At 44.0% G+C, this 26,251-nt stretch overlaps 1 protein-coding gene across 1 annotated transcript in view; it reads right to left on the bottom strand.

Moving 5' to 3' along the window:
- TULP4 (TUB like protein 4) overlaps positions 1-26,251 on the bottom strand; it is a 245,458-nt gene that overhangs the window by 157,237 nt on the left and 61,970 nt on the right. Inside the window, exon 3 of the mRNA XM_082251611.1 lies at positions 13,407-13,568. Within this exon, the coding sequence (XP_082107737.1) occupies positions 13,407-13,568 (162 nt within the window). The remainder of the gene's footprint in view (positions 1-13,406; positions 13,569-26,251) is intronic.

The following is a 26,251-nucleotide window of genomic DNA, read 5'->3' on the forward strand; positions in this document are numbered from 1 at the left end:
TGACGTGGCTGCAGGAAGTATTAATAGATTATAATGGACTATCAATAGACTACAAGTAATATCACTGTACTTGTGCTCTGTTAGGAACTAAAGGGCTCCTTAGGAGGTGGGAGATGGATGTTGCAGACTGTGAACATGTTCTATGAATGGACTTCTCTAATATTGAGTTGTGTTTCAGATTACGGTCTTCTTGAAATAGCCAAACACTTTTCAGCTTCAGTTCCTTCACGGACCATGGACCATTAATCTTCTGTATTTGACGCATAGGAGAGCTATTCTTCCCTCTATCTCCCCATTTTCTGTTATGTTGGCTGTCATACCATCCCAAAACTGAAGAGAACCAATTCCATGCTAAACAGGGGGCAAGGTGTTCTTTAAATGCTCTGCCTCTGCACTTCGTGCCTTGGGCAACTGTAGCAAAGAGTTTCACTTTTCTTTCATAGAAAACCATGAGCAGCCTAAGCCAAGGGAGCTTTTTGTCCTCAGCTGGCAGCTACAACTAGGTCAGTTGGAGCTGGAAAGGAAAACAACTAAGTGCCGGTTCACACTTATGCGATGCGGGAACGCTGCGAATATGCAGCGTGTTCCCGCATCGCATCTGCACATCTGACAGTTCACACTGCCATATGCGATACGCAGGGGGTGTCAATTAAAAGTTAACGACACCCCCAGTTGCGATCGCATATCGCAGTGCAATCTGCAAGTTCACACAGAATCGGATCGCACAAGTGTGAACCACTGTGCGATCCGATTCTGATGCGGCTCAAAAAAAGCCTCATGTGTGAGTTTGCTGCGGATGCGCTGCAAATTCAGCCATACAAAGTGTATGGCTGAACTCGCATCTGCACATGAGATCGCATGTAATTTAGGAGCAGTGCGCTCCGAATTACATGCGATCTCGCAAACCGCACAAGTGTGAACCGGCACTAAAGGAATGTAGTGGAATGTAGAGAAAGTATACAGTAAATAAGCAATCTTGCATACATGGGTGATTTTTGTTTTACTATATAGAATTTTCAATTCTATATGTACATGGGGGCAGCCATATGCAGCGCTAATTTTTCCAATGCAAATTTAAGTCAGCTGACTTACAGAAAACAATATATTACCTTTTTTGCAAATATTATGTCTCAATAGTTAAGAAGGGAGTCACTGCAAACTGAGCATTTGCTTACTCTGTCAGCTAATCAACAAACATCTATATTTAGTACTAACATATGAAAGAACAAGCACAGTGTGAAAGTCATACTTCAAATTCAACACTGTATAATAATTCAAAAAACATACCTAATGAAAATACACTATACAATCTGTTTTTAAAGACACAGTTATTGCTCTACAAAGCCACCCAGGTCTGTCTGTGTGTACTTAAAGTGATATTAAAGGCTAGTTTATGTTTTTTATTAAAATAAAAACATTTTATACTTACCTGCTCTGTGGTGGCTTACCTTCTCTTTGGCGATCCCCTGCCGACACTCTCTTATCCACCTTTGTATGGGTGCCCCCTCTTCCTTCTCACAGGATTTAAATGACAGCAGCAGGAGCCTATGGCTCTTTATGTGCTCAGTGTTCCCTGTGAGAGGAGGAAGTGGGAGCAGCAGTGCTGCAGACAGAACAGTGCTGGATCAGTGGAGGAGTCAGATAAGTGTTTAGGGACAGGGGCACCACAAGTAGTGGAGCATATACCTTAAAGTGTTACTAAACCCACAACAGTAAAACTATAGCAGGAAAAAAAAATAGCTCAATTCCCCAATCAAAACAGTCAGTTTTGATAAGGGGAACCCTCCGTCAGAGCTCTAGTGTTCTCCCAGGGGAGGCCCGTGGCGAGCCATCCACGCCAGAAGAACACAGTGATTATTGCTAGTGGTTATAGCCCCTGGCAATAATGGGATATTTGACTTACTGTTACATAGTTACATAGTAGGTGAGGTTGAATAAAGACAACAGTCCATCCAGTTCAACCTGTGTAGGTGTGTGTGGCTGTAATCATCTCACATACCCCTGAATGTTCTGATCCTTGAGATGTACGTCTAATAGTCTTTTGAAAGCCACCATACTACCCGCAGAAACCACCTCTTGTGGTAGAGAATTCCACAATTGGTAGAGAATTCCACAATTTGACTTACTGTCAAATCCATTGCTCTGATGTTCACTGATGGACACAGCTCCTGATTCTTCTTATCCATTGGGTTTTACTGCCCTATACAGGAGAAGGACACTAGGCAGGAAAAAGCTTGACTACGCCTATGGGCAGTCCCAGGGGGTGTACACCCACTTTCAGCTATAGGTACTCAGTTTTGTTACAAGCAGTGTCAGAAGAAAGCCAACTCCACAGAGGGGTGGGTGCTGTGTCAGTCAATAAACATCAGAAAAATAAATTTTACGGTAAGTCAGAAAAAACATTTTCTCTTTTGTTCATTGATAGACACAGCTCCTGATTCTTCTTAACCATTAGGACATCCCAAAGCAGTGTCAAGCATGAGAGGTGAGAAAAACATCAGAAAAAAATTCACAAGGCTAACCATAGCCAATCCGGTAACAGAGCTCTACCATAAACAACTGGAGCTTCCCTGAAAAACAATACACTCTCAGAGGACCAGACCAGGTCCTCTAAAAAGCAGCCTGCAAAACCTTGAGGCCAAAAGAAGCATCTACAGATGCCAACACATCAACTTTATAAAAACTTTGTAAAAGTGGGCAACGATGACCAGGTGGCTGCCTTGCAAACCTGCGTGACTGACGCATGATGACGGTAAGCCCAGGAGGCACTAGGCGCCCGATTAGAGTGCGCCTTGACAGGGAAAGGAGGAACCTGACCCTTGATGGAATAGGCCTGAACAACCGTCTGTCTGATCCATCTGGAAATGGTCGCAGAGGAAGCAGACAACCCTTTGTGAGGTCCGTTCATGAGCACAATAGAGTCTGACTTCCTAAAACACTCCATAGCTGCCAGGTACACACTAATTGCCTGGACCACATCCAAGGCATGCAAGGCAATTTCCTTTGGATGTTTAGGTCTGGGACATAGGGAAGGCAACACAATGTCTTCAGTCAAATGAAAGTCAGAGACCACCTTAGGAAGGAATGATAGACGGGGGAAGCACCACCTTATCCTCGTGAATCCCCATAACGTGAATGACAGGATAATGCCGCCAGTTCTGACACCCTGCACGCAGAGGTGAAAGCCACCAAAAAAAGGCTACCTTCTGGGACAGCGAAAGCAGGAAAAGCTCCCCAATATTTTCACAGGGAGGCTTCTGTAGAACTGAAAGCATCAAATTAAGATCCCAGGGCAGCAGCGGAGCCTGCAATAGAGGAACCAAATGTCAAGACACCCTGAAGAACGGTACGCACCAGGAAGTGTGTGGCTAAAGGTCATTGGAAAAAAAAAATGCCAAAGCCGATACCTGGCCCTTGAAGGTACTCAAGGCCAATTGCTGTTCAAGCCCCCCCATTGAAGGAAGGTTAAGATCTGATACACTGAGAAGGAGCGAGGATGAACCCCAAGAGACTTACACCACGCAATGTAAGTCTTCCACGTGCAATGGTAGATCTTCCTAGAAGGAGATTTCCTAGCTTTCGACAGCGTAGGAATCACCGACTCAGACAAACCTCTATTCTTCAGCACCTGGTGTTCAAAGCCAAGCTGCCAAAGCCATCGACTGTAAAGCAGGATTAAAGATTGGTCCTTGGGACAGCAGATCCTCACTGAGAGGAAGTCCCCAAGGAGCATCGGCAACCAGCAGTACCAGGTCGGCGTACCAAGACCGGCAAGGCCAGTCTGGAGCCCCTAGAAAGACCGAAAAATCCTTTCTGCCTCCTATCCTGCACAGGAGTCGTGGCAGGAGTTTGAGAAAACTGAAACGAATCAGCAGCCCGCCTCAGATTGCCAGCTAGTTACTTAGCCACCAGGACACTTCTTGTGCCCCCTTGGTGATTGACATGGACCATCCAGTTTTCTCCATAGTCTGTCAGAGTCCAGACCCCCCGAGCACATCCGTGCTGAGGACGTCTCCCCACTCGACAGACTGTCATCCCTGGCGGCAACCGTAAAGTATAGGCGGAGAACGATTTTTCCCTGTCGAAGCGCCAGAGAATGAAGCCGCCTCTAGAGACTGACGATCCTTGTCCCATTTACCAGAATCTCTTTTTCTTTTGCAGAGATCTTGTGTGGAACTGTGCAAAAGGAACCGCATTGAAGATGGACACCATCAGGCCCAGCACCCACATGCAAGCCCGGAGGGATGACCGTCTGCTCAACAACAGAAGCTGAATTGTTTCCTGCAATGTCTGGAGTTCTTCCAGAGGAAGAAACACTCTGGCTGAGGCCAGAGTCAGGCCCAGATAGTCCAGTTTTTGAGGACCGAACCAAAGCAGACTTCTGAAGGTTCAGAATCCAACTGAACTCCCACAGAAATTGCAGAGTAATCTCCAGATGTCCATCAGAGCAGTCGTAGACTTCGCTTGCAGAAGATCGCCCAGGTACCCCAGTAACGCGATCCCCCACTGACTCAAACAATGCCAGCACCGGGGTCAACACTTTTGTCAAGACCTGAGGAGCGGAGGTGACCTAAGGTCAACACCACAAACGGATACTGCTCCTAGCCCATGGCAAAAAACAGAGGAAGTGCTGGTGACCAGCACATATTAGAATGTGCGGGTAGATGTCCTTGATGTCGATAGAAGCGAGAAGAAAACCCCTTGATGTAGGGATGCCACTACCATGCAAATGGACTTCATGCGGAACTTCTGTACCTGCAAAAAGCAGTTTAGCGCCATGAGGTCCAGAATTGGACGTTCCTTTCCTTCCTTCCTGGGAACTGTAAAGAGGTTTGAATAAAAATCCCTAAAAACCCCTGAAAAAGTTCAGAAGTCGGGATCAGAACAATCACACCTTAAAGTAGCAAGTCTTGCACGGCTGGTTTACCAGACCAGGTCCTCTTGGAACCTCCAGTGGAGGCCCTGACTTTTGATCCCTTGTCTTGAGACCCTGAGGGAGGAAAAACTGGATTTTTGACTTACCGTAAATTCTATTTCTCTGAAGTTCATTGACAGACGCAGCTCCATATTCTTCTTGACCATTGGGTTATGCTGCCCCCTACAGGAGTAGGACCCTAGGCAGGAAAAATCTTTACTACGCCTATGGGGCAGTCCCTGCAGGCATACACCCACTCACTCTGCTATAGGATTGTTTTGTTGCAAGCAGTGTTTAGAAGAAAAAACCCCATCCCACTCAGAAATAGAGGGGCGGGTGCTGCGTCTGTCAATGACCTTCAAAGAAAAGGATTTTACGGTAAGTCAAAAATCCAGTTCTCTATCGTTCATTGACAGAGACAGCTCCATATTCTTATTGACCATTGGGACGTCCCAAAGCAGTATTTGCATGAGGGGAGGGAAAACGACGCAGAAAAGAACATAATTCTAAACGGAGCCAATCAGTGAACATGGAGCTCAACCAGGAACAACTGGAGCTCACATAGAAAACATACACCCACAAAGAGAACATTTTCTCTTTTAAACAGCAGCCTGCAAAACCTTGCGGCCAAAGAAGCATCCGAGGATGCCAACACATCTACTTTGTAGAATTTTGAGAACGTCTGCACAGACGACCAAGTTGCCGCCTTGCAAACTTGCATTACAGACGTCTAATGGCGAAAAGCCCAAGAGGCACTCAGCGCGCTAGTAGAATGCGCCTTCACAGGGAAAGGTGGGACCTAACCCTTCAGTGAATAAGCCTATACCACCGTTTGCCTGATCTATCTGGATATGGTCATGGCAGACGCAGCCAATACCTTTCGAGGTCCTTCCGTGAGGACAAAAAGAGTCCGATTTCCAGAAAGATTCAGTAGCCACCAGGTAAACCCTAATTGCCCGAACCACATTCAAAGAATGCAAGGCAATTTCCTTGGGATGCTTGGACTTAGGACAGAGTGAAGGCAGCACAAAGTTTTCATTCAAATGGAAATCAGAAACCACCTTAGGAATAAGCGACTGATTAGGTCGAAGTACCACCTTATCTCTGTGGACCACCAGATAAGGTGAATGGCAGGATAGCGCCGGCAATTCAGATACTCTGCGAGCAGAGGTAATAGCCACCATGGAGGTACCGGGGATCATCTCGGAGCAGCCATATGGGGAACCCCTTGAATAAAATTGCGAATCAAAGCATGCGTAGCTAAAGGGCGTTGGAAAAACACAGCCAAAGCAGACACTGAGCCATTTTTAGTACCCAAGGCCAACCGCTGTTCAACCCCTCCTTTGGAGAAAGGTCAAAATCCTAGCCACCAAAAAAAGGAGAGGATGCACCTTCAGCGATTCACACCATGAGATGTACGATTTCCGCGCACGATGATAGATCTTTCTGGAGGGAGATTTTCTAGACTTCAACAGTGTAGGAATCACTGAGTCAGAAAGACCCGTCCTTCAATACCTGGCTTTCAACAGCCACGCCATTAAAGCCAGCTACTGTAAAGCAGGATGGAAGATCGGCCCTTGAGACAGCAGATCTTCCCTGAGAGGGAGTCTCCAAGGAGCACCGGAGATCAAACTTACCAGATCTGCATACCAAGACCGGCAAGGCCAGTCTGGGGCCGCCAGAATGACCAGAATCCCTTCTACCTCTATTCTGTGCAGAAGCCTCGGAAGGAGTTTCAACAGAGGAAACACATAGATCAGCCAATACTGAGGAGCCACCAGTGTGTCTGTGGTGTCAGCCAGAGGATCCCAAGACCTGGCCACAAACCTCTGTACCTTCTTGTTGATCCGAGTGGCTAACAGGTCAACGTTGGGTGTCCCCCACCGGACACACAGCAGGTGAAACACCTCCGGGTGCAGGGACCATTCCCCCTGATCCAACACCTGACAACTCAGGTAATCCGTCTGCCAGTTCTCCACTCCTGGGATATGCACGGCGGAAAGGGCTAGAACAAAATTTTCTGTCCATTTCAGGATCTCGGCAACCAAGGCACACTTGGTGCCCACTTGATGATTGACGTAAGCCACAGCCGTGGAATTGTCCGATTGAATCCGAACTGGGCAACCCTGCAGAGGATTTGTCCAGTGACTCAGGCAAAGCTTTATTGCTCAGAGTTTCAAAATATTGATCAGTAGCTTCAAACGCACTCCTCCCCAGCCGGACAGGCTGGCATCCATGGTTACCACGGTCCAGTACAATGGGAGGAAGGACTTGCTCTGGCATAGGGTCAACGAGCGAAGCCACCAAAGAGCACTCTTTGTGCTGTGAATCAACAGAATCATAGTGTCCAAGGATTTTGGATCTTTGTTCCACTTGATAAGGGTCTCATGTGGAACTGAGCAAATGGAAGCGCCTTGAAGGTCCACACCATCAAACCTAAGGCTTGCATGCAACTCTGCAGAGAGGACAAGTTGCTGGATAACAGCAAACTAATAGCCCTCTGCAACGTTTGCAGCTTTTCCGGGGGAAGAAACACCCTCGCAGAAGCTGAGTCCAGAGTCAGGCCCAGATAATCCAGTTTTGAAGAAGGTACCAGAGCAGATGTTTTTAAATTGATGTTCCAACCGATTTCTTGCAGAGTCCATACAGTGATTGTCAAGTCACCCCAACAGGAATGAATGCAAGTCTGCTCTTAAGAGGAGATCGTCCAGGTACCCCAGTACCGCAATCCCCCGTTGTCATAGTAATGCCAATACCGGAGCGAACACTTTGGTGAAGACCCTGGGAGTGGAGGCGAGACCAAAGGGTAACGCCACAAATTGATAATGCTCCTCTCCTACAGCGAAGCGAAGAAAATGCTGGTGTCCAGTGTAAATAGGGATGTGTAGCTATGCGTCCTTGATTTCAATGGAGGCCAAAACGTCTCCTTGGTGTAGGGACGCCACTACCGTGCAATTGGACTCCATTCAAAACTTCTGTACCCGCACACAGTAGTTCAGAGCCTTGAGATCCAGGATTGGATGCACTTTGCCTTCTTTCCTGGGAACAGTGAACAGGTTTGAATAGAACCCCTGAAAGCGTTCCCGAGAGGGAACCGGCACAATCACCCCTTGCGACAGCAGATCTTGTACCGCCTTGTAGATCCCTTAATAGATCTGGAGATAGACGTAGAGTGGACAGAAAGAATATGTCTGACGGTCGAGACCTGAATTCGATCTTGTTACCCGATCGATCAGTTCGTGGACTCATTTGTCATGAATCAAGGAGGTCCATGGTTCTGGAAAAAAAGCAAAGATATCCCCCTACCCCAGTTACGGGTGAGGGCGCCCCTTCATGCGGACGGGGATTTGTCTGTAGATCTCGATTGGCCTGCTCTCGGCTTACCTGACCATGTCTTCTTGAACCCCCAGAAGACCAAAATGGCTTCGATCCTTTGTCCTGCATGCCGGAGGCACGAAAAGGCCACCTGTGGGCTGTAAAATAAGGCACCCGTCTATTGGTGACTGCCTTTGGAGGATTGAGAAAGAAGAGTACTCTTCCCACCTGTAAGACCCTTGATCACTTCATCCAATGAAAATCCAAACAAATGGTCCCCCGTAAAGGGGAGCTCTGAAAGGGCCTAGATAGATCTAGATTATCCAGTCCGTCGCCCAGTCCGGCAATTGATTGTAGATCCTCACAGGAACAAAATAACAAAGATAGGAAAAAATTCAAATTAAAATGAAAAAAAAATTACAGGACCAGAGATCCCAGCAAGAAACTAGGTCCTTACTCCTGACTAGGCAGAAAAAAAAAGTGCCTATAGCTGAGAGTGGGTGTATACCCCCTGGGACTGCCCATAGGCGTAGTCCAGCTTTTTCCTGCCTAGTGTCCTACTCCTGTAGGGGGGCAGTATAACCCAATGGTTAAGAACAATCAGGAGCTGTGTCCGTCAATGAACGAAAGAGAAAGTTGCATTTAAAAATCTGACATACTGGTTGTACCCAAGTCGATCTATGGATCAATGGATTGACTTTGGTAAAATCAGCCTGTCCATAAATGGTTCAAAACTCAGCCGAACCCTGCTGAACTGGCCAAAATTCGAACCATCTATGGCCGGCTTTACTCCAAGTTTTGTGTTACTTTAAATAGTTTGTTGGGGCCAAGCTATATAGATAGGTACAATATACAGAGCGGTGTTCTCGCAGCAGCACGGGGTCTTCTAACCCCATTCCCTGATGCTACATATGTTTATACATTCACCTTTGTTAAATATTTTAGATGCCGTTCCAGGCAAGATCAGGCTTTCACACTCCACTATTACATCTTAGGTGCTGGCTCGGCTCATCTCTAACAAAGCAATCAATTGCATCAACAACAGGAATGCTGCACACCAAGATGCACTATAATCATCCTTTATTAAAATTAGAAAAAAAATTGCATTATAATTTTTTTTAGCAGATAAGCCTGCAAAGCATTGCATTTGCGATCAGTGGATCACAGGTGCAATGCCAAGCTCTTGCAGACTCTTCAACCAGCTTTATGTCAAAAGTAACTTTAAGTTAGGGAGGTGGAGGAAGTGACGAACTATGAGTGCTGTGGCCACAGCACTTGTGTTCCACAGAGAACTAAAAGTTAATCTGCCATGATGGAAGACTGTACTTGTATGTTCAATCACAGATCTCTGACAGCTGCTGAAGAGAAGACCCCCCCCCTACATGATGATATGTCACCTCCTTACTGTCTTCTTTAACCCTCAAAATGCGGAACCACCATGCCGCAACCGTGTGCATTGCAGGGCTGATGCAGAGCAGCCCGATTCATTTAAATGAAACCCTTTCCCAGGCACAAATGCCAAATATGGTAAAAAGTTTGTGAACCTTAAAGGCAGGGTGCTTAGGGGTAAAGAGCTGAGAAAGGGGTCTGAGAGCAATTAGAGTGAAGAGTAGAAGGGAGTGGAGTGACTGTAGAGAACGTCTACCCTCTAACTCCTTGCATTTCAGACAAGTATTTGTGGGAAACAGTGGCCTGCCTGTATCCCTGCACAATTCCTACATAATTAATAAACTTTGCAACCAGGCTTTACTGTTTTTTCAAACAAATTTGTGCAACATTTCCACAAATAAAAAAATGCATAAAAAAAATAAAATCTTAGCCTTTGTGTCCCTTTTCTTCAGGATTCCAAATCCCTCTCTAACTGGAAATGGACCTTATGTCCAGCTATGCAAAACAGTAGCTTTGTACTTACAAACTGCCACCATAATCTCTCTCTCTGCAGGCTTATTTCTTCCCTAAGGCTTGCAAGGCCGTTGCTTTCTCTTTATAGCATAACCATTTCAGGCAAACATTTCAGAAAACCTAAAATTACACCCTTTCCAAGCCAAACTGGCTTTCCCTAAAGTTTTAATTTAGGAGGTATCTAAACCCCTGCCATATGCATCCCAGTGTTTTTTCCATTAAAAAAAATGAAAAATTAAGAATATACAGTACACTACTGTGCAAAAGTTTTAGGCAGGTGGGAAAAATGCTTTAAATTAAGAATGCTTCCAGAAATCAAAGTGTTAATTTATTTTTATCAATTAACAAAATGGAAAATAAATGAACAGAAGAAAAATCCCATTCAAATCAATATTTGGTGTGAACCTCCTTTGCCTTCAAAACAGCATCAATTATTCTAGGTACACTTGCACACAGTTTTTAAAGGAACTCAGCAGGTAGGTTTCTCCAAAGATCTTGGAGAACTAACCACAGATTTTTTATGGATAAAGGCTGCCTCAAATCCTTCGGTCTTCATGTAATTTCAGACGACATGATAATGTTGAGATCAGGGCGATGTGGGGGCCAAACCATCACTTCCAGGACTCCTTGTTTTTCTTTATGCTCAAGATAGTCCTTAATGAAATTGGCTGCATTTTTGGGGTTGTTGCCTGCTGCAGAATACATTTGGGGCCAATAACACGCCTCCCTGATGGTATGGCATGTTGGAAAAGTATCTGCCACTATTTCTCTGCACTGAAGACACCACTGATCCTGACCAAATCTCCAACTCCTATTTGCAGTGTTCTATATTTCAATATGCCCCTGTCCACAGACCACGTTACCCACCACCGCACATTTGTGGAGAATAGACCCTTGTCCTCTCAACACTGGAGTAAGCTGCTTTCTCAAGGCAGGCATTTGGAAGCTGGCAGTGGGTTATAGGGAGATCAGGATGAGAGGGGGTAGTGTATTAGGAAGGTATCCATGGGTTGCCAGGTGTGATGAAGATGACAGGGAGTGGGGTGTTAGTAAGGTTGCCGCGCGGTGCAAGGTGTGATATGGATGACAGGGGGTGGGGTGTTAGCAAGGTTTCAGTGGGTTGCCAGGTGTGAAAGATGAGGATAACAGGGGGTGGGGTGTTAGTAAGGTATCAGAGGGTTGCCAGGTGTAATGAGGATGACGGGGTGGGGTGTTAATAAGGTATCAGTGGGTTGCCAGGTGTGATGAAGATGAGAATGACAGGGGGTGGGGTGTTAGCAAGGTTGCAGTGCGGTGCCAGGTGTAATGAGCATGAGGATGGCAGTGGTTAGGGTGTTAGCAAGGTTGCAGTGCGGTGCCAGGTGTGATGAACATGAGGATGGCAGTGGTTGGGGTTTTAGCAAGATTGCAGTGGGGTGCCAGGTGTGATGAACATGAGGATGGCAGTGGTTGGGGTTTTAGCAAGATTGCAGTGGGGTGCCAGATGTGATGAACATGAGGATGGCAGTGGTTGGGGTTTTAGCAAAGTTGCAGTGGGGTGCCAGGTGTGATGGACATGAGGATGGCAGTGGTTGGGGTTTTGGCAAGGTTGCAGTGGGGTACCAGGTGTGATAAGGATGAGGATGACAGGGGGTGGGACGTTAGCAAGGTTGCAGTGGGTTGCCAGGTGTGATGAGGATGACAGGGGGTGGGGCCTTAGCAAGGTTGCAGTGGGTTAACAGGTGTTATGAGGATGACAGGGGGTGGGGTGTTAGCAAGGTATCAGTGGGTTGCCAGGTATAATGAAGATGAGGATAACAGGGGGTGGGTGTTAGTAAGGTATCAGTCGGTTGCCAGTTGCGAGGAGGAGGAGGATGAGGATGACATGGGGTGGAGTGTTAATAAGTTATCAGTGGGTTGCCAGGTGTGATGACAATGTGCACATCTGCAGGCTGTAACTGATGCGATGTCGGCAACGATGTTTCTGTCGGGTGCTGCCGCCGCTATTGCCATTAAGGGAACCAGGCAGTGAAGCCTTGCGGCTTCATGGCTGGGTCCCTACTGCGCATGTGCGAAGTGCGCTGCACTCGGTAATTGACCACGAAACAAAGGGAGGAGTAGGAGGCCGAACTTCTGATGAACCTTCGACGGAAGTGGGGACAGGGTACCTGTCGAAAACAGGTGCCGGCTCCCCCCTCCCCCCTGAAGGTGCCAAAAGTGGCACCGGAGGGGGGAAGGAGACAGATAAGCGGAAGTTCCACTTTTGAGTAGAACTCCGCTTTAAGGTAGTTCTGAAGCTAAAAGAGGGTCCAACCCGGTACTAGTAAGGTGTACTTAAAAAGTTGTCGGTGAGTGTATATAATACACACACACTAACACAGGCTTACAAGCTCCTCTCTAGCCTGCACATATATTAACCACTCAGACCAGAACTTTATTAACGAAGATGTATGAGTAACCGAGAGATTCTGCTCATATAATGCAATTTTCTTTCTTGTGCTTCCTAACTAATAGAGAGCTAAGTCTCTGTGTTTATGAAAACATTCCAGTTACTATAGCAATGACTTCCTATTATGGGAGCCAGATCTCAAAGGAAACAAAAGAATAGCGGTAGGGCTCAAAGTAAAATTAAAACGGTCAACTATATAGTATATTAGATACGGATTTGTCAGTCTTCATTGGATGGCACAGAGACCTTCGATTAGAACTTACAGATCATAAGGTTGAGAACTCCCCCTACAGAACAGATCTTAAAGTTGAGAACTCCCCCCTACAGAACAAAGGAGCTCCTTTAATGGTGGTGGATAATAGTACTTGCCAACGTTTACCTTATAAGCATTGAAAATAAACCTTTGTAAGGCCCCGTTCTCACTGGGGCGACGCTACTTTGCCGGGCGACCTCACAGGTCGCGGCGCGCTGCTCGCACCGCGACCTCGGAGCGGCCGGCACGGACTTCATAACATTGAAGTCTATGCAGATCGCTCCGGGTCGCCCCAAAGAAGCTCCGGACCCTTTTTCTAAGTCGGAGCGACTTGTGTCGCTCCTATTAGAACGGGTCCGCAGCTTCTCTATGGAAGGCGACCTACGGCGACCTGTCAGGCGACCAGGTTGCCTGACAGGTCGCCCCAGTGTGAACGGGGGCTAATAGTTTTTTAACAGTTACAAACTGCAAAAAGCCATAATGAAACCAGCAGGCGCACATTAAAATAAAATGGGTATTTAGATTAGTCAAACAAGAAAAATAAACAAATTCATGTAAAGCAGGAGGTAATAAATATTATAAACTTTGCTTACCTGTTGATCATCTGGTGTCCAGATCCCACAGGTTATTTGACTCTCTAAGTTAATCTCTGATGACCAATGCCTCTGTCCACTCACTGAACCGACAAGCACAAATCCATCGCGGTACGAGATCAAAGCTTGAGTGCCATCATGGCTCCAGGTAAAGTCACTAACCTGTAAGAGATAAAGTGTAAAGTAAAATTATTTGGACTTGATGGGCATGCATCTTTTGTAACTTAGAGTGGAACTTTACTCTTTCAGTCAATATTGCCTATTTTTACCCCTTACAATGCAGGCATTTGTAAATGGATAGAAAAGTATACCATATTTACTGGTTTTAACATTTTTTTAAAATTTCTTCAGTTACTTCCTGGTTTGCGGCCTAGGCAAATGATGTCAAACATCCCAGGAGTCTTCAGGAGGAGAGAAAGGACTTTCTTCGCTAAGCACACCCTACACGTGCGGATGGATGAGTTTGCTTTGAACATTAAAAATGAATTTCGTTTTTGATTTGTGTTGCTCAAATGAAATGTAGTACTGCTATAACTTGCTAGGTAAATGTGTAACAATGTAACAGCAATAAGACTCCCATGAAGATTCTGCATAAGGCTCGGGTTCACACTGTGCAATGCGGGAACCAGCGGAATTCCAGTGCGGGTCCCGCATCGCATCTCACTCGCAGGTAGAGTTAATGACACCATCAAATCGGTTCGCAGATCGCAGTGTGAACTGTGAAAATGGACAGGAATCGGATTGCATAGGTGTGAACACCCATGTGATCCGATTCCAGTCCAGACCAAAAGAAGGGTTCTGCACCATTTTGGTCCAAATGTGATGTGAATTCAACCATACAAACTAAGGCTGAATTTGCATCGCACAGATATCGCATGTGATCTGCACAGCAATGCAGTGAGAATCACATGCAATGTCTGATTGCACTAGTGTGAACCCAGCCTAATGCACAAATAAACACAAAAAGGTGAACGTAGGGCTCAACTTAAATGGCATTTGTGGTCAACAAATGTGCTCTTTAGGAGTCAGATGAAGGCATGCTATTTAAACAGTCCAATAACCATAGAAGGCAGAATGGCAGATACAGAGACCCAAAATAGTTCTGCCAAATCTGTTCTGCAAATGTGACGATATGCACATCTTTAATCTGTAACATTACATTAAAGTGGTTGTAAACCCTCACATAAACCCCATGAAATGACTGGGCTCAGGTGATACACAGAGATAAAACAAATCCTCCTACATAATTTGTACCTGTTTATCTACAGCTGCCTTTCTCCTACATTCATTACAAGCCCAGAAATTACACATGATCTCTTTGCTCTGAAAAGCAGACGGCAGACAGCTGAAGTTACATCAGTGAGGAGAGCTGATTGGGGGGGGGGGGGGGGACAGACACACCCTCCTTCATACAGAACACCGTAACAGAGCTGAGGCTGTTAATCAGCTGGAGCTCCCTCCCCTGTCACCATTTTTCTATTGGTGTCAGGAAAACTGGACAAATGTGACTCATATTGACAGCAAAGGAACAAGGTTGCAGACAGAAATGACACTTAGTGCTCAGTATTGAGACAAGTACACACTACAGAGGGATGTGCTTTGTTCAAATTTCATACCTGAAGCTTACAACCATTTTAGGTGTAAAATTTCCTTCATCCACAGTTGTCACACAAAGAAAGTTTGAAGAGATCTCCCTAGTGGTGAAAAACTCAAGGGAAAAAAAGCAATCTAAAATCTGCTGGCACGCAAAGGAGTACTAATGGTGCTAAGTGAAACAGTAAAATGTTAAAGAAAAAAAAAAAAAGATGGCATATACCTAATTGAACTTTGCCTTGTAAAAGTATTCATACCCCCTAAAATTCTCCACATTATGTCATGTTACAACCAAAAACGTAAGTGTGTTTTGTTGGGATTTTATGTGATATACCAACACAAAGTGGCACACAATTGTAAAATGGAAGGAAAATGTTAAATGGTTTTCAATTTTTTTTTTTTTTTACAAATAAATATCTGAAAAGTGTGGCGAGCATTTTTATTCAGACCCCTTTACTCTGATACCCCTAACTAAATTCTAGTGGAACCAATTGCCTTCAGGAGTCACCTAATTAGTGAATAGGAAAAAGTGAATAATCTAAGGCATACACACAGTGATCTACCTCCATCCCTATATATACATACAAAAACATGGCAATGATCATGGGACTTTAAATAAGGTAGATCACAAAAAAAGAGAAAGCTTAAGTACAAATAATGATTTATTACAAATTCCATAATAAACAATTATGCATTAGCATGATTTGCATTGATACAACCATATACAGTAAAATACATAAGACATAAAATCTAAATGAAATTGACATAGGGAAATCCAATAATCCATACATAAAAAACACCACATGTATGGCAATATTCAAAAAATTCTGTAGTAAAGTACAAAATTGATCTGTGAATGAACAGATATATCTTGGCATCTTTGGAGCGCTACACATTTGGTGGATCCTAGTAAGATCCACTCATCAGGAGTTTGATGCAACAAGGGATCTATAAATAAGTAAAAAGAATCTCATACAAAGTTTGAGATGTAGAAAGCAGATGTAATATATCATGCTCTACAAATCAAGGGGAGGATGTCAAACGAGTAGCCTTACTACTTACATGTGGGCTCAAAGAGTGGGCCCAGCATCTAAGAGGGGAAATGGAGGCGCTGAGACAAATGTCTATCCCGGGCTGAGGCAGGAATAAACCATCCAGGTCAAGCCAAAAGGGGAAGCAGCCATGGGGCGACCCAGGACATCAGGTGCAGTACGTGAAGCGTAAAGACACATATAAACCGAACAATAATGTAATAAAGTATTTGTAGTAAGTCTCTAAAAAAAAATATGTTCAGTGGGTCCCAGAGAGCGAAGTGAAAAGAGGACTAGTAGAATAAGCACCAGTATAACCAAAAATTATTATAAATAAAGTGGAAAGAAAAAAGGAAACAAAAAAAAAAAACCCCAAACCATTGACCAAGTGCCAAGGCCATGATAGTAAAATAAAAAGTGAAAAAAAAAAAAAAAAGTACAGAAGTAAAAAAAGTATAAAAATAGGGAGGGTGAAAACAACCCCTCAGAGTAAGACCTGTATTATTACGTGTGCTAGGTAGTGGTCCTAATAGTCACTGTGCAAAAGGACAGTATGCACCATGAGGTTCTGGCCAGCCCCAGTAAATACCCCAATAGCCGTGGGCAGAACCCCACCAACACCATGCGGACACCAAAAAACGGAGGGAGGGGCAGCAGTAAGGCCATCCCATATCCGGCGCAAAGGTTCGCCCCCCAGCGTCGGGTGGAGCTTGACACCCTGACAGCACAACAACGCAAGTGCCCCGGGTCGGCGTGGAAGCATGTCGTCAATGCGGAGCATGGCCACACCCACCCACACCCGGGAGGAAAACAGAGACAGGGATGATCAGGCGAGTCAGGCTGCGCCTCGCAACACTGGAACAGACAGGTCCAGGGGATTCCTCCCACCCCCTACTGGGCCTCAAACAGAGGCGACAGAAAAAGTAGAAAGACCACATAGGTTAATAAACTTGCTGCAACATGGAAAAAATATATATCTTCCACCCAATTCATACAAGGACAAAAGTGAATGATCTGAGGCATACACAGTGGTCTACATCCATCCCATATATATATATATATATATATATATATATATATATATATATATATATATATATATATATATATATATATATATATATATACATATAAAAACAAGGCAATGGTCATGGGACTTTAAATAAGGTAGATCACTAAAAAGAGGCAGCTTAAGTACAAATAATAATTACAAATTCCATAAAACAATTATGCATTAGAATGATTTGCATTGATGATACAACCATGTTCAGTAAAAATTAACATAGGGAAATCCATGAATAATAAAACACCACACGTATGATAATGTTCAAAAGATTCCGTAGTAAAGTGCACAATTGAGCGGTGAATGAGCGGATATATCTTGGCATCTCTGGAGCTCTACACGTTTCGTGGATCCTAGTAAGGTCCACCCATCAGTAGTTTCATGCAACAAGGTGTCTATAAATAAGTAAAAATAATCTCAAATAAGTTTGAGATGAAGAAAGGAGATGTAATATATGGTGCTCCACAAATAAAGGGGAGGAGGTCAAATGAGTAGCCTTACTACTTACATTCAGGCTCAAAAAGAGTGGGTCCAGCATCTAAGAGGGGAATGGAGACACCAAGACAAATGTCTATCCAGGGGCTGAGGCAGGAATAACCCATCCAGGACCAGCCAAAAGAGGGAAGCAGCCATGGGGCGACCCAGGACATCAGGTGCAGTACGTGAAGTGTATAGACACATGAACGGAACAATACTAAAAGAGAAGTGTGTATTAGGGTATACAACGTAATAAAGTATTTGTAGTAAGTCTCTAAATAAATATGTTCAGTGGGTCCCAGAAAGTGATCAAAGTGAAAAGAGGACTAGTAGAGTTAGCATAAGTGTAACCAAAAATTATTATAAATACGGTGGGAAGGGGCTTAAAGCTCCACCCAAGGCCGGGGGCGAACCATGGTGACCCATTTCCGCGCTTTGCACCGCATATGGGATGGCTTCACCGCCGCCCTTCCCCCAGTTTTTTGGCGTCCCCATGGTTTTGGCGCGGTTCTGCCCACGGCCGTTGGGGTATTTAGCTGGGGCTGGCCAGAACCTCATGGTGCACACTGTCCTTTTTCACGGTGACTATTAGGTTCACTACCGAGCACACATAATAATACAGGTATTACTCTGAGGGGTTGGTTTTCACCCTCACTATTTTTATACTTTTTTCACTTCTGTACTTGTTTTTTTTTTTTTTTTTTACTTGTTTTCACTATCAGGTCCTGGCACTTGGTTAATGGTTTGGGGGGTTTTTGTTTACTTTTTTCTTTCCACCTAATTTATAATAATTTTTGGTTACACTGGTGCTTATTCTACTAGTCATCCTTTCACTTTGATCACTCTCTGGAACCCACTGAACATATTTTTTTTAGAGACTTACTACAAATACTTTATTACGTTATCTACCCTAATACACACTTCTCTTTTCATATTGTTCGGTTCATATGTGTCTATACACTTCACGTACTGCACCTGATGTCCTGGGTCGCTCCAAGGCTGCTTCCCCCTTTTGGCTGGACCGCGACGGTTTATTCCTACCTCAGCCCCGGGATAGACATTTGTCTCTTACTAAGATCCACAAAACAGGTAGCGCGCCAGAGATGCCAAGATATATCCGTTCATTCACAGATCAATTGGGTACTTTACTAAAGAATTGTTTTTAATATTATCATACATGTGGTGTTTTATTATGTATGGATTTCCCTATTTCAATTTTTACTGTATATGGAGGAGGTTTGTGGAGGAGTTTAAAGCAGGACTAGGTTATAAAAAAATACCCCAAGCTTTGAACATCTAATGGAGCACTGTTCAATCCATCTGAAAATGGAAGTGTGTGGCACAGCTGCAAACCTACTAAGACATGGTCGTCCACCTAAACAGACAGGCCGGGCAAGGAGAGCATTATTCAGAGAAGCAGCAAAGAGGCCCATGGTAACTCTGGAGGAGCTGCAGAGATCCACAGCTCAGGTGGGAGAATCTGTCCACAGGACTACTATTAGTTGTGCACTCCACAAATCTGACCTTTATGGAGGAGTGGCAAGAAGAAAGCCATTGTTGAAAGAAAGTCATAAGAAGTCCCGCTTGCAGTTTGCGAGAAGCCATGTGGGGGACACCGCAAACATGTGGAAGAAGGTGCTCTGGTTAGATGAGACCAAAACTGAACTTTTTGGCCTAAAAGCAAAACCCTCTCTGTGGCAGAAAACTAACACTGCACATCACCCTCAAAATACCATCCCCACCGTGAAACATGGTGGAAGCATCGTGTTTTGGGGTTGCTTTTCTTCAGCAGGGAGAGGAAAGCTGATAAGAGTTGCTGGGAAGGTGGATGGAGCCAAATACAGGGCAATCTTAAAAGAAAACCTGTTACAGTTTGCAAAAAGACTTGAGACTGAGGCGAAGGTTCACCTTCTAGCAGGACAACAACGGTAAACATACAGCCAGAGCTACAATGAAATGGTTTAGATCAGGCGTCTCAAACTGGTGGTCCTCCAGCTTTTGCAGAACTACAATTCCCATGAGGCATTGCAAGGCTGACAGTTACAAGCATGACTCCCATAGGCAGAGGAATGATGGGACTTGCAGCTCCGCAACAGCTGGAGGGCCGCCAGTTTGAGACCCCTGGTTTAGATCTAAACATATTCACGTCATAGAATGGCCCAGTCAAAGTCCAGACCTAAATCCAATTGAGAATGTAGCAGGACTTGAAAATTGCTGTTCACAGATGCTCTCCATCCAATCTGAGTTTGAGCTATTTTGCAAATATGGGCAATAAATGTCACTCTCTAGATGTACAAAGATGGTAGAGACATACCCAAAAAGACTTGCAGCTGTAATTGCAGCGAAAGGTGGTTCTACAAAGTATTGACTCAGGGAGGCTGAATACAAATACATGCCACACTTTTCAGATATTTGTAAAAAGATTTAAAAACCATTTATCATTTATTGGGGTTTTCTGGTGCCTCAAACCAAGAGTGGGTGGGACTTTGCGGGCAGGTAAATAAAGGTATATGTGTATAAATTTTTCACAATAGATATACAGATAAATAGTAAGAAAAAATGTGATAATAAAAAATCAGCAGAAGTTTATTAACATATGATTCCAAGTATTAATAATAACGTAATGGTGAGTAAATGTGCTTGGGGTAAAAGCCCAAGTGTGAGGAAGTAAAAAAGAGGTTGATTCTGGGAGAATCAGTGACAATGGTGCATAGGTGACATATTCTTGAGGATTTTGTGGGGCTGTTATCCCATAGATATTAAAGGGACGTTGCTCCCCCCAAACTGGATCCCCAATATTCGCTGACGCGTTTCGGCTCATAGGCCTTTTTCAAAGCGTTAAGGTCACTCTGTGCTTGTTCTATAAAGAAGAATATATATCCTCAGTATTGTCATCAAAAATGATACAGATAATTTTATAAGTAGAAAAATGCAGTTCCACATACATGAGTGTAGCTGGTAGTTACTACATTGGGCTCCCCTGTCCTTATTGTGGTCACAGCGAGATCAAGTTCTGCGTACAGCCTGGGATGGTGGTGAGAAAGGGTTTATTGATGAGGTGGGTCATTTAATATGGTATGTCCAATATATATATATATATATATATATATATCTATATATATATATATATGTGGTGACCACTTACAGTTTTGTTGGCTGGCGGGGATTAAAAAACGCTTCCTCAAGGAGGGGGGTGGTGGTTTTTCTTCCTCTATTGGTGCCAGAGTCTTGGTCTATTGTAAATGTATAGTATAATATATAGTATGTAAAGACTGCCAAAAGTAGCTAGTATCACTTGTATACACTTCCATATATGAATAATATGGTGCAGTGGTGCTTGGAACAGTAAACAGTGTGACTTCGTTTGTGCCCAAGTTTTATTGATAATATCTGGGGAATTCCCTTTAAAACTTACATTTGTTAGAGGCTCTAGTTGTGGAAAAAATAGTCCATCCGGCTGGCGCAGGTTACGTCCGTCTCCTTCTCTCTGCACGAGAGAAGTGAAGACTGACCGTCGATCCCCGGCCTTTTAAAGCCCTCCGCGCATGCGCAGTGACTTCTGCACGTGGGACGGCTTTAGCTTCGAGCGTGATGAGACATCAGTACGTGCTCCTGCGCTTGTCGGATGCGCGCGCAGGTTGCTACGGCTCGTAGTACAGGACGCTTTCTGGCTGCCAGCACGGAAGGAGGGGCCCACCTTTTTGGCACGGCATTTTGTGAACTGTCACACAAGAGGGGTGGTCTACCTTATGAGATGCCAATGTCAATCCTACTATGTAGGTAAGACCAAACAGGAGTTTGGCAAACGTGTCAATCAGCATATAAACAGTATGCAGATGTGTAATTTTTATGTACCTCTGGGTAGACACGTAGCACATCATCACAAGAATATCATGCCAAAAGTCACATTTACAGCCCTTGAAAGGATCCATATACCATGTAGAGGGGGGGGGATTGGAACAAACGTCTGTTACAAATGGAAATGAGGTGGATAAGACGCCTCCAAGCCACAAAACCACCTGGACTTAACGAAAACGAGAGTTTTCGCCCCTTTCTGGAGGGCTTTTGATCGGGAAAGACGGATTAAAAAATCAACATCAACCCTTTTCCTACTCCTTAAAAACAAACTTCTGTACAGATGTACATATAAACATATCTCTACATAATAGGTTCCTATTCCCACACCTCTTATAAACTTCATAGCTTTTATGATGATCGACTCAGATGATCCATATATCATCCATCCATCCCTCACCCCCACTTTCTCATTCTATGTTTAGAAATAATCCTATGTGGGATCCCAACATATCCCCACATATAGGAGGTCTCAACCCCTCCAAAGATAATACTCCATATGTGCTGATTGCTCATGTCCGACCCTGCTGAGCATGGCCCCGGGATGACCCTGGAGTGCCCGGGCATCGGGATTGCTCCCTTTCGATCCATCAATACCCTGAAGTGGGATTAATGTGTTTTTGCTTAAAACATTTCTATTTACTCAGTTATTATATCTTTTTGCATTACCGGCCTACTGCACAACTAATTTATATTTTTTTATTTTTTTTTTCTTACTTCCATGAATTTTGCTTTGCTATATTGTTCTGTCACCCTTGGTTACAGCATACGCATAATCCTATGTTTTTCATGTCTATTGACTGTACTATGATAAATCCACCAACATGACTTATAGCTGTCAGTTCTGCAGATCAGCTTGCCTGAGTCCCGATAGTCACACCCAGCACGGGTAGCCCCTACGTACCCACATAAGGGCTGCATGGGATCCACCAATTACCTTCGGGAAAAGGTGGGCCCCTCCTTCCGTGCTGGCGGCCAGAAAGCGTCCTGTACTACGAGCCGTAGCAACCTGCGCGCGCATCCGACAAGCGCAGGAGCACGTACTGATGTCTCATCACGCTCGAAGCTAAAGCCGTCCCACGTGCAGAAGTCACTGCGCATGCACGGAGGGCTTTAAAAGGCCGGGGATCGACGGTCAGTCTTCACTTCTCTCGTGCAGAGAGAAGGAGACGGACGTAACCTGCGCCAGCCGGATGAACTATTTTTTCCACAACTAGAGCTTCTAACAAATGTAAGTTTTAAAGGGAATTCCCCAGATATTATCAATAAAACTTGGGCACAAACGAAGTCACACTGTTTACTGTTCTAAGCACCACTGCACCATATTATTCATATACGGAAGTGTATACAAGTGATACTAGCTACTTTGGCAGTCTTTACATACTATATATTATACTATACATTTACAACAGACCAAGACTCTGGCACCAATAGAGGAAGAAAAACCACCACCCCCCTCCTTGAGGAAGCGTTTTTTAATCCCCGCCAGCCAACAAAACGAAGTGGTCACCACATATATATTGGACATACCATATTAAATGACCCACCTCATCAATAAACCCTTTCTCACCACCATCCCAGGCTGTACGCAGAGCTTGATCTCGCTGTGACCACAATAAGGACAGGGGAGCCCAATGTAGTAACTACCAGCTACACTCATGTATGTGGAACTGCATTTTTCTACTTATAAAATTATCTGTATCATTTTTGATGACAATACTGAGGATATATATTCTTCTTTATAGAACAAGCACAGAGTGACCTTAACGCTTTGAAAAAGGCCTATGAGCCGAAACGCGTCAACGAATATTGGGGATCCAGTTTGGGGGGACCAACGTCCCTTTAATATCTATGGGATAACAGCCCCACAAAATCCTCAAGAATATGTCACCTATGCACCATTGTCACTGATTCTCCCAGAATCAACCTCTTTTTTACTTCCTCACACTTGGGCTCTTACCCCAAGCACATTTACTCACCATTACGTTATTATTAATACTTGGAATCATATGTTAATAAACTTCTGCTGATTTTTTATTATCACATTTTTTCTTACTATTTATCTGTATATCTATTGTGAAAAATTTATACACATATACCTTTATTTACCTGCCCGCAAAGTCCCACCCACTCTTGGTTTGAGGCACCAGAAAACCCCAATATATTTCATCAGGGACGGTGGCAACACCTACTTATTTTGTGTACAAAAGAAAAAAACCCCCTTCAACCATTTATCATTTTCCTTACACTTCACAATTATGTGCAACTTGACAACATGAAAATGTGGAAACTTTCAAGGGGTATGAATACTTTTTCAAGGCACTGTAGGATTGTGTATATAGAGGTGTGTTTGTTTTTTTTTCTCTGTGAATTGAACTGGATGGACATGCGTCTTTTTCGAACAGTCTAACTATGTAATGAAGCTTCCAGTGCCATTATAATAGCACAGGAAACCCTTGGGAGTAGTATGCGCCACATTACCCAAGTGGATAGACCTGTTGCGGGCCTATCTGCACCACCCCAGTTTCCATTTCAGAGTAAAAGTGAAGTCTGCACCTAATTAACAGAGGGAATGCGGCAATTTTCCATTAGTCAACTGCCATAGATCCCACCAGCTCTGAGCTGGTGTACAGGATATAAACTGTCAGCAGGCAGCTCACATTCCTCTCTGCCTGCCCAGTGATTACATTGCACAGGCAGAGTCTTCGGAGCTAACAAGCCTCTGCCTTCCTCCGGCACTCAGCCGAGCGGGGATAGTTAGAGAGATCAAACATACAGCTTCAGGTCTCTTGTTGTCTGTACTTTGTCATTGACAGAGCAGAAGAGAGAACCGATCGTTCCTAATTAACAAAGGGGCTTGGTACCCTATTGGTAATGAGGAGCAGCATCTGCTTCATTTTTGTTTAGAAAACTGGTGCAAGAATTATGAAAATAAACTTTAAGGATTTTTAGAAACTATTAACATTTTAAATAAGTGAGCCAAAGCGAAGAAAATAATTTTTATCGAATATCAATTTACTGTTAAATTACACTTTTTCTAGGTTTTGTCCCATTCACGTTTTTTACCTTCTATGGTCAATGGCACAAAAGATTTACTTTGAAGGTGCATTCAGACTTGTAGACTGGTATTTTGTGCAGTGAAAAAAATTTCAAATAGTACCCCAAGTAACAATGAGAGTAGCTGGCAAAGCAAATGTCAAGCATTGTGGTGCATTGTGTTAAAAAAAAAAAGTTAAATTCATGGTTTCTGAAACAATGCCGTGCACTGGCATTCAATCCAAAAAGGAACAAACTGCCGTAACCAAACATATGTGCACTGCATCGACACACCATATTTTTATGGACATTTGATACACTCAATTAGACATGTACTCTAAAACAGTGGTCCCCACCTTTTTGGTGGCACCAGGGACCGGATCCATGAAGGACAGTTTTTCCACCGACCGGGGAGTGGGTTTTGAAGATATGGCCAGCCACCAGACACAGTCTGAACTTACACTGACTTGAGATAAAATGCAGTGAAAATGGATATACATTTCCATACATCTTATGCTCATTTTAACGCATGTTGACTTGTGTTGATCTGCATTTTAAGCGCACTTGTGAAATGCAGGTCAAAACAGACATAAATAAAAAGAGACATAATATATTTTACAAGTGCTGAACTTGAGTTAAAACATGCATAAAGTGGATGGAAATGTAGAGTCTCTCAGTGTGCGGAGACAGATATTTTACTGAAATAAACCTAACTTAATTAAAATTACCCAGAAACGACTACACTTTTCCTTGTCAGAATTAATAACGTCAGTGCTGCTCTCTGCACCATTACACTATACAGTAAGTGCATGATACTGTGGCAATGCCCCAGACCAGTGAGATGTCACCCTCTTGCTAGTGAGAGAGATCGTGGGCCAGTGTAGTAATACTCGAGTAAAGTGTGCAAAAGGAACATGTAGGGAGGGGGCAAGCAGAGGAAGAGCAGAGTCAGAATGGAATCAACTGCCATTTGTAAGTCTTCCTTAGTATAAAATAGTTGATAACAGGAAATGCAAATACAATAGGCTGCACAGAAAATGTTATTAATCTTAATTTCTGTACCAATATAGGAAAATACAGCGGCTAGAAAAAGTATTTTCAGAAGTGCAGATTCTGTTAAAAATCTTTCGTCATCTATCTCAGCACTTAGGAGAGGGTGGAGAGACTGCAGTTGCACTCTGTGAGAGCTGATTGGAGGAAAGGAACACACCCCCCTCCACACAGCAGAAGAACTGTGTTGTGAATAGACAAGCTCCATTCTGAGCTCCCCCCCCCCCTCTATCTCCTGACACAAATTTTATCTCGTGTCATGAAGTGTTTCATGCAGATAACAGAGGAACAAAGCACCAGAGAGAAAGGACACTTAGAGCTTTGGAGAGAGATAAACATTACAGATATATGTGCTTAGTCCAAATCTATGACTGAGGTTTACAACCACTTTAATCACTTGCCGACCGCCTATTTAATGCGGCTGGTCGACTCTATTGCACAAAATCATGTACTTGCAGGAACACCAATCTCTGTCTTCATCCAGTCAGAGCAACCCCCCCGCCCAACACACAGTTAGCAAGCACCCCCTAGGGACACATGTAACCCTTTGTTGCCCCTGATGTTAAGCCCTTCCCTGCATATTTTTAGCACTGATCACTGTATTGGTGTCACTGGTCCCCAAAAAAGTGTCAAAAGTGTCAGCTAGGTGTCCGATTTGTCCATTGCAATCTCGCAGTCCCGCTTAAAAAAAAAAAAAACCGCTGATCGCCGCACTTACTACTAGTAGAAATAAATAATAT

This window comes from Pelophylax lessonae (genome assembly GCF_965119305.1).
Source record: "Pelophylax lessonae genome assembly, chromosome: 3".
Taxonomy (NCBI): Eukaryota; Metazoa; Chordata; class Amphibia; order Anura; family Ranidae; genus Pelophylax; species Pelophylax lessonae.